We start from the raw sequence: 10,057 nt of genomic DNA on the forward strand, positions 1-10,057 counted from the left end.
AAAAAAAAGCAACAAAAAAACTCTACGCAATCGAAAAGAACAGTTAGATTTTAAAGAAATTCCAGGGAATAAAGTCGCACTTGAGTTTATATCTTTCATTACCGAAAATGTTTGAGAAGTGCGTAGTTGTTACACATTTAAGTATATAATAGAATTAACTCACTTGGATGCGATTTTTTCGCGATTTATTTGTTATAAAAGGCTAGAATGATTATTAAATAAAATTATTTAATAGATCCTGTACTTATTTACGTTTCATCTTTTCATTTGATTTCATGTTATTTTATGTATCTTCATTTGCAGTTGGTACCGTTACATCGACGCCACAACAAAAACCAGAATTACAGATTACGGAAAACACAAGCACCGTTAGAAATTCCGCATCAATTTGTTTAATACCCGCCCTCAAAAGCAATTTAAAATTACCTGATTCGATACATTCGATCACATCACAACTACCACCGTCTCAAAAAGACTGCGAAGATTCATGTCTATTAGACGTCGAGTCCTCATCATCGATAATTATATCCAAAGCATTAAGTCCAAAGTCCGGGGATCATAAACCAGAAGACGAATCCCTTAAATCAACTTCACCCAAACAGCGTTACATATCGTCATATTTGAACGCTAATAAATCGTTTATTGGAAGTGTAGTTTTAACATCAGCTCAGCGTAAAGAGTACCCAGTGGAAATTGTAACACCTCATTTAGCTGGCGACAATTCTCGTGGCTCGAGCAATAGTAGTGAAGATACTGACTCAGATTCCGATTCAGATGACGGGTCAAAATTGATAGTTGATGAGAAGCCTTTGGTACCCGAAGATCAGCCGCTTTCCTTGCGCGTGCGTAGCAGTCCACCACCTGAAGAGCAAAGACCAAGTCCGCCTCCTCCACCTGAACCAGCTGTAAGGTGCAGTGTTATACAAAGGACGCCTTCTGCAGTGAATTGTATACAAAGACCTCACGAAGTTTTACTGCCGCTAACAAGCTTAGAACATTTAGGACCTGAACAACAGGAACCCATTGACTATCATGTACCACGTAGAAGATCTAGCTTTGATAGCGATGATGAGCAAGTTTTGAACGCGAAACGCTTGGAACGTGAACGAAAATCGAGAGAGGCACGCAGGCGTAGCGCTTTATTGGCGGCAAGAGCCATTTTAGCTCAGGCTCGTTTAAATCCGCGCTCTTTTGTGCGCTCATTACCTGGTATTTTGGCAGCAGCTGCTGGTCACGGTCGTACAACGTCTGGTTCAAACGGCGGCAGTCAAGGTCAGAGTTTTCAAGGCGGCTTTAACGGTAATAGCGGTACAGGTAATGGTCAAGCTCCTAGTGGCGGATCTCCCACCGGTTTCGGTGGTACTAGCGGTTTAGGCGGTGGAACAGGCGGTGGAATGGGTGGCGGTCGTGACGGCCGTGGTAATTACGGCCCAAACTCTCCACCTTCTGGTGCATTGCCACCTTTTTATGAAAGCTTAAAAAGTGGCCAAACAATAAACGGATCTTCTACAACAAATTTCAGCGGGTCTCCCAATACGTCCAGTACATCACCGTCTGCAACTTCAAATTTTTTATTACAAAATGCCGCAGCATACTTGATGTCCGCGACCGGCGGAGGTGGCAGTGGTGGCAGTAGTCAACAATATTCTGGTTCTGGTGGCGATAACGTCGGCGGCAGCAGTGGTTGCGGTGTTGATAATTCTAACGTTTTTGCTGCTTTTGCCAACGGACATACAAATAGCACTTCATATAACCCCCTAGCGTATTCAACTAAATATAATAATCATCATCCTTCTTCGTTTCCCTGCTCGCCATCAACACAACATTTAGCTCACCACTTACCATATGGTGGTAATCCTTCAGCTTACGGTATTGTACTCAAAGACGAACCAGATATTGAATACGATGAAGCGAAAATCGATATTGGGGCCTTCGCTCAAAATATCATCCAGGCGACAATGGGAAATTCGGGAAATTTTAATGCGTCTGCATATGAAGATGCCATCATGTCTGATTTAGCTTCGGTGGCACAAGGTTCTAATGGCGCCGTAGATCCTTTGCAATTTACTGCCACTCTGATGCTATCTTCTCAAACGGACCATTTGCTTGAGCAGTTGTCTGATGCGGTAGACTTGAGCTCCTTTTTGCAACGGAACTGTGTAGATGATGAAAATTCCACCAGCCCTAGACAAGAATTCGAACTAGTGTCCACACCGTCTCTTACTCCTGATTCAATTTCAATTACTCCGGTCGATTGTCACAATCAGGCTGGCACGCAAATCGACAGTTTCCATGAGAACCTTATGCAGCAATTGACCCATAATATGACCCGATCACAGTTGCAACAGCAACAACAACAGCAACAGCAGCAACAACAGCAAGCTAATTCTAGCTATGGATCATTCGAGAGGGAAGCACAGCATAACGGTGGTAGTATTCATCACACAACACAACAGCAGCAACAGCAACAGCAGCAGCAACAACAACCGCAACAGCAACAGCAACCTCCACCATCTTATCAACATGCTACGCGTGATTTAATGCAAATACAGCATCACCAACAGCAGCAGCAGCAGCAGCAGCAGCAGCAACACCAACAACAACAGCAACAACATGCGAATAATTCCTACCATCAACAACAACAAACGATGAATCCTATAATAACTCACGCCTCTCTCCTACTGAACCAAACTCAACAACAGCAACAACATAATCAACAAAGCAACGGTTATCATCATGCTTCGTCTTTACATGGCTCATATAATGGTGGACAGCAAAGCCATCATCATAATCAGCATCATCATGCGCATGCTAATCAACTTCATCATTATCACCTTAATACCGCAACAGGGGGACAACAACAGCATCATGGCAATCAACATAATCATCAGAATGCAAGTCATCCAAATCATCATCACAGTGATAATAGTAATTTGTCACTGCCTTCGCCTAATGGGGCAACTGGCGGTCATATAATGGTGGCTGGCCACCATCCTATGTCTTCCGCGGCTAGTAATTCATCGGGTACATCAAATTCTGGTCTATTGGATTCATCATTGCTCGATGCAAAGCCAATCATTCAAAGCGTAAGTCCTACACACTCCTCACACTCTTCTACGGACGGTTATTCAATTGCCAGCTCTCGCACAAGTTCGCGTAAACAGAACTCTAGCTCAGCTGCCTCAATGGCTGCTGTTGTGGCATCCTCTTTAACCCTACCGACGTCGCCCACTATTGCAATGTTGCATGAAAGCAAAGCGCTTCAGCAACGGGTAAGCATACAAGCACAATCGGCATTGTTGTTGTCTCTTCGTCTTTCTTTTTTTTTTTTTTTGCATTGTCTTTGCATTTAATATTGTTTGTAATAGAGTGTGTGCGTCAGTGTGTATCTTCGTATATGAATTTTATGTTTGTGTTTTGTAAACTGAATAAATAACAAATAATCGTGTAAGATGGGACAGAGCACTGATACTTCCACTAAGATTAACACATACGAAGATGATCTTATGAAGATACATAATGAAGATAATTTTATGCATGGCTTTGCGGTTAAGTCTTACAAACACTTTACTCATTAAGTGAAAGATATTACGATATCATCCACTACAGGAGAGATTATTGTATAGGTCAACGTCTCAGATTCTCAGTCAATTTAGTCAGTGAATGTCGCAAAGTTTCAAAAAGTTGAAAATGAAAACTAAATCTTATATTTTTACTCTGGTTTCGTAATTTAATTTTAAAATCTAGGAAAACCCCGAAAAATTTCATAACTGTTATATTATACCAATACATATGGGAGCACTCTTAAAATTTCGCGCAAAAATGACGGCGAATGATTAACCGATTAACCGATGCGTTCAGTATTATCGATAAACAGTACGATGTCTATAAGTTGGCTTGATGCGCCCTAAGACAAACTGAAATTTATTTACCTTTATTTGTTTAATGTAGAAAGTTTTCTGTTCAAGGTTCAGACAACTCGCACTGAATAGTCCAAAATGAAGTTTTTTTTTTTTTTTCCGTATTCACTTCGTGAATATGACCACATTATATCCATTGACATATAAATTTTTTATAAACTCTCTTAAAGTCTTAAATTGAGTTGCCGAAGGTCCCGCAGAGTGATGCAGTTACAATCAACAAGGAACTACGATATTTGCATACAGATTTTTTGGCGAGGTTTCAAGTTCTGTGCCTCATCGCAATTAGTTCATTCCTATTTCATCTATCGTCAAACTAGATCTATTTCTAAATCGATTCATTTGATATAATTGACATAAGTAGTTTCGAAATTCCAATACGACGTTCTTTCTCTGAGAATAAGAATGACTACTGACTAACTAAATGAATTTGACTTTTCAAACCCATTCACTATCACTTCGTAGTGTTTACCAATTTATTTATTTATTTTTTTTTTTGTTTTTTCTTTCGATAGACCAACTCGCCCATAAAGTAGTAAACAGCTATTTACCATTTTTCAGTGCTTGCCGGCAGCAGTGGTGACATAACAAAATACTACTAAACTCATAGCAGTTAACTATGAAGCTTTCTGTTCAAGCAAATACTAGAGCATATGCTTTTTGAGTAGTTTCGATTGTGTCAGTTATATCCATTTGTAAATCTCTTTTTCTGAAGGCGCATAATTAAGGAAAAATTGCGATATTTATGTATGGCAGTCTCTTGGCGGGTATCCCAAATTTTGTTTCGAATGATTTGCGGCAGCAATTAATAGTTTAGGAGTAATTTCCTTTACAATGCAATATATGACCAACTTATTGTAGAAAAGCTTTCCCATAAACAATCTTCATTATGGTATTGATTTAAGATCTGATATTTTGAAAAGTGATTTTAATATTATCCAGTAACAACCAAAATTGTAAAATAATATAATATAATTAGTGTAAACGATCAGTGTTCAAGGATTGCCCTAACACGAACAGAGTTCAAAAAAAAAAAAAAAAAAAAAAGAAGCAAAATATCTTCTTATGCATTTCATTGACTTTACACATTTCAGTTGGGTTTACCGCCCGAAGTGCAACTCGAATTTGTTAACGGCGGCCATGGCATCAAAAATCCTTTAGCCGTAGAAAATACTCATGGACATCATCGTATACGTAGCATTGATTGCATAGATGATTTGAAAAAGAGCACCAGTGGCGGAAGCAGTAGTAGCGATGGTAACGTTGAAAACAGTAATAGCAGCAATGGTAACAATAATGACGGCGCCAAGTTTGTCTGCCGCGTTTGCTTGAAAGCATTCTCCTTGCAACGCTTACTTAATCGCCATATGAAATGTCATTCTGAAATTAAACGCTACTTATGCACATTTTGCGGTAAAGGTTTTAATGATACGTTCGATTTGAAACGTCATACCCGTACACATACCGGGGTTCGACCATACAAATGTAATTTATGCGAGAAGAGTTTCACGCAGAGATGCTCGTTAGAATCGCACTGCTTAAAAGTCCATAGCGTACAACATCAATATGCGTATAAGGAGCGGAGAACTAAGGTGGGTTCTTGACATATTACAGTAAACGAAATTTATATATGTATGTATAAGTATATTGGTTTTCTCTGTTTTATAAAATTTTCATCTAATTTCGAATATTCGATTTGAATAGATGTACGTTTGCGAGGAATGCGGTCATACAACCTGTGAACCTGAAGTTCATTATTTGCATCTTAAAGAGAATCATCCATACTCACCGGCATTGCTTAAATTTTACGATAAACGTCATTTCAAATTTACCAACTCACAATTTGCCAATAACTTACTGGGACAACTGCCGATGCCAGTTCATAATTAACTCGTGAGCATCGAAGCATCTTGATCTCCTCAGATGCTTATAAAGAAAACTGCCTTAAAACGAAAAAAAGATTTAGAGATTATTTTTAGAAAAACTTTTTATTTTCTTCTCTGTATAACGAAAGGAGTAAATAGTGTTTTTTATTTTTATACCTTTTTTTCCTTTTTTTTTCCTTTTTTTTTTTCTTAATATAGGTCAAGAACAATTTTTGCTAAGCAAATTTTTTAAAAAAGAATTTAAACTTACATGGAAGTTTGAAGTTAAGAAAAGAACAAAAAAGTCAACTATGCGTCCTTTTTTCTTTTTTTTTTTTTTTTTTCTCTTAAGATCACATAATTTTTCTTTTATTTAATGAAGTCATTTTAAAGTTCTTTAGTTGATTTATGAGTTTAAAAATGTTCTATAAGTTTTGTTTAATTTTTTTTTTTTTTTTTTTTTTTCAAAAATTTTGAAAAATTTTTTTAGTGAAACCAATTTTTGTGTATATTATACGATGCGCTACTGTATAAAGAATTTATTATTTAGAGTATATTTCTCCTTTTTATTAGTTATATATATTTTGCATATAAGTACGTAAGAAAAAGAAAAAAAAAAAAAATAATCGCATACATGCATACATCAATTTAAGAAAAAAAATTTTTGAATTTTGAAACTGTGTTCTTTTTTTCGAAAAATGTATTTAGATTTTGTTAAGAATTCAATGAAAAGAATTTTTCTCTTTTTCGCTCTCTCTCTCTCTCTCTCTCTTTCTCTCTCTCTGTCTCTGTCTTTTTCTTTTTTTCTTTCTTTCTTTACCTATCTAGTACATAGAAGGGTAAGAACATTGTTTTGTTTTTTTGGTTAAGAGCTTGTTGCCTTATCTTTTTTATGGAATTAAGCTGAAATATTTAAAAAAAATCACATATATATAAAAAGAAATATATATACATATATATATATGGGTATATATATATATATATATATATCTGGGTATATAGAGATCAAGACAAAAGGAAACATTTATCATTACCGTCTATATTTTAATTCGAATATATTTTCATTTTGAAATATAATTAGAACTTTTTCGGTTCATAAATATATTTTAAGCGTTTAATTAATTTCTTATATATTCCACAAACTTAAAAATCCATACATACGATACAGTTATATATACATGCATACATATTATGTGTTTGGTATGTAATATCATCGATAAAGTACTGATTATTATTATTATTATAATTATTATTATTATTATTATTATTATTATTATTATTATTTGCGAATTATTTCTCATTGACGTTTAGTTGAGGCGAAATTTTTGTTTGCGAAACGATTAATATGTGTTGGATCTTTACTCTAAAGAGTTAGATCAAGGGCATATATCTTTTACTGCTTGTTTTTTATATATATTTTTATTTTTATTTTCTTATTCTTTTTTTTTTTATTTTCTTTCAAATATAGTTTGTAGTTACTAATAGATCAGAATTATACGATTTTTGTGTAATTTAATCGGGTTCATTGTGCAATCAGCGGTGATGGTGTTTAGATTTTAACAACATTAGGCATTTAAGTTTATTTATAATCCTAATATAAAGATACTCTTGTCATATATACGCACACACATACATACACATACACGCTTACCCACACAAATTTACTCAGTTCACTTGCTTTTTTCCATTCTTACCTCTCCCATATATAATATACGCGTTCAGCCTCGTGAATAATTTTGAAATTGACCCAAAAAAAAAAAAAAGAAGAAAAAAAAAACCCAACGGGAAAAAGAAATGTTCGTACATTAGGCGAAAGTACGCCTTGGTTGCTTTCGCGTAATTTCATTTCAAAACTTACTACATGTACGGGCTAAGAACAAAATTGTTTACATTCAATTATGGCGGCTCTGCAATCCCAGACCTTTTCCCACTTGTACTTCAGACAAGTTTCGTAAATTGAAACCAAGAATTCATCATAATTGCATTTATCGTAAATTTATAACTTTTTTATGTTACAGGAAAAGTGCTTTATTTCCATCTTAATCGGGTTCTTCTCATTACGCATGCATGCACGATTTGCTTCGCAGCACTTCCTTTATAGGGCGCCCCCCTTCTCGTTTTATTGTTACGATTACTGATAATAGGAAAAGCATAAAAATTCATTCCACCATCCATCTATCGACAATTTAATGCATATCACTTTCATTTTCATAGAGATTAATCCAATATTATTCGACAACAACAACCCATACAAACCCTTATTCCTATATTCCTAGTTGCGTATACGTGGACTACAGCGTTCTAGTCCACGTGCATCTGTTTGTTTCGATCATATTCAATCCGATTCTTATTGAAGTTTAAGGCTGATGCTAAAACAGTCTCGTCTCTAATTGCCCTATGATTATTTATTGTGCTCCACAACACTTTTTGTTTCTTTTTTTGTTGTGACCAATCACTCCGAAGATGTTCCATTATCGATCAGAAAGAAGTAAGTGTGTTATGCCTTTGTCAACCTTGTGATACAAGAGTATATTAAGTTTGTGTGGACGCATCCAACATCTAGAAGACGTGGACTTGACATAGACTCTCCTTGTATTATATCGATCGGTTTAGAGTCTAAGTTTTTGCATTTATCTAAGTCTGTCTATCCGTCCGATTGTTTGTCTGATGCTTGCCTTACTTACAATTTTCAAAATATATTAACGAGATTTTTTACACTAATATGCTTTGATCCAAGCGCGGACCTTATTAAAAATGATACGGATCAAAGCATTTTTTCAATCAGTTTCCCCGGAAAAGTCGTATTATTAGGATGTTTAGTGGTACGCCTTGTCCCCTTATAATGTTGTTACTTAATTTTAATTAAAATTTTTAGCAGCAAGAAGAGAAGAAACTAAACGTTTCACGAAACATTTCAATTTTTGTAATACTTAATCAATTAATGTTTTTCGATTTTCATTTTATGAATTACAACTTGGAAATACGTTTTGTTAAAAAGTAAGTACGTTTTTTTTTTTTGCACGGTAGAATTCAAATGCATCGCGAGTGTTATCTCTTTCAAAGGAAACATAATTAAGAAATTTGCAATCGCTTTGACATAAACATTCGATACGTTTCAATAGGCGAAAATTACAAAGTTTATTGTAAATTGGGGGCGTAACACTAGCAGTCAGTCCCATACTTGCACTGGGCCTTTTTTCATATTATATCGTGGATAATATTTATACCAAACTTTATACCCTACACGACTTGTGACACAGGATACAGCATTAAGTTTGGGCGACCCAGTATGTAATACGCAGAAGAACTTAAGATGCATCCACTTTTTATTACACCAATCAATTCAGAATCATTTCTTCGAATCATTGCCTCGGTTTAAGCCTGTCTACATGGTAATTGCCCATATATCTTTGTGTTCAACTTATAGGTCACAACTTTTAAGTTATTTTAACGAAATTCACATGGCGCGATAGTTTGCATCCGTAACTTCTCATATAGCATCTGAATGAAGAAAGAAAGAAATTATACTTGCTAATGCTTCTCGAGAAAAATCGATAGCAAATAGGAGTTTGCCATATAAAACAAACGAAGAATATATGCACCGGGTAAGGCAATCTTTTTGAACCGTCTTTCATATAATCATTCCCGTGAAGAGTTGACCTTTACATGGCATAAAGTTCATATAAATATTAACTCTATCGAATGTAGATCGCGTAGGTTTATTTTTTTTTTTTTTGGATGAAGAATTAAAAAATCTCTGGCAAACATATTTATTTTATTGAATTTGGACCACGACAATTTACGTTTTTCAAGGCCTTCTCCGTTATAAAGCCTCTCACGAAAGCTATTGCGTTACATGAAAACCAGGAATGATTTTTGGTATTTCATTATGAAAATAAATAAACCGTTTGATAATTTGGTAATATGGTGTAGAGTACAAAATGATCGCCGTCGCTCGGCTATAAAGTTTTTCCTTGTTAGAACGATTTTTGTTACAGGCCCTACCACTAGGCATTTAAGTATAATGTCAGATTTGTTGCAAGTTCTAGTTTTTCGTGCATTATGCGACTCAACATGTATTCTTGCCATTGCTCTACAGCCATCTCTCTTAAAAGCAAGTAAAAATATATGTAAAACGTGTCGCAAAATTATTGCAATTATTTGATTAAATAGAAAACAATATTTATATATGTTACATATGTTATGTAACATATAAACTTTCGCTTATATGAACTTTAAAAGAACGGACTTACAAGCATCAAGGTTTTCTAC

General features: G+C 35.2%; 1 protein-coding gene across 3 annotated transcripts in view; it reads left to right on the forward strand.

Moving 5' to 3' along the window:
- Nucleotides 1–6,261, forward strand: part of LOC119644652 (transcriptional regulator ovo) — a 66,317-nt gene extending 60,056 nt beyond the window's left edge. For 2 of the 3 annotated variants that reach the window (XM_038044308.1, XM_038044309.1), the window contains exons 2-4: nucleotides 304–3,272; nucleotides 5,015–5,512; nucleotides 5,625–6,261. In XM_038044308.1, the coding sequence (XP_037900236.1) occupies nucleotides 304–3,272; nucleotides 5,015–5,512; nucleotides 5,625–5,810 (3,653 nt within the window). In that variant the 3' untranslated portion in view covers nucleotides 5,811–6,261. The remainder of the gene's footprint in view (nucleotides 1–303; nucleotides 3,273–5,014; nucleotides 5,513–5,624) is intronic. The other variant, XM_038044310.1, reaches the window with a different exon arrangement.
- Nucleotides 6,262–10,057: the final 3,796 nt, after the last annotated feature.

Source organism: Glossina fuscipes, unplaced genomic scaffold, assembly GCF_014805625.2.
Source record: "Glossina fuscipes isolate IAEA_lab_2018 unplaced genomic scaffold, Yale_Gfus_2 0, whole genome shotgun sequence".
NCBI classification, from domain to species: Eukaryota; Metazoa; Arthropoda; class Insecta; order Diptera; family Glossinidae; genus Glossina; species Glossina fuscipes.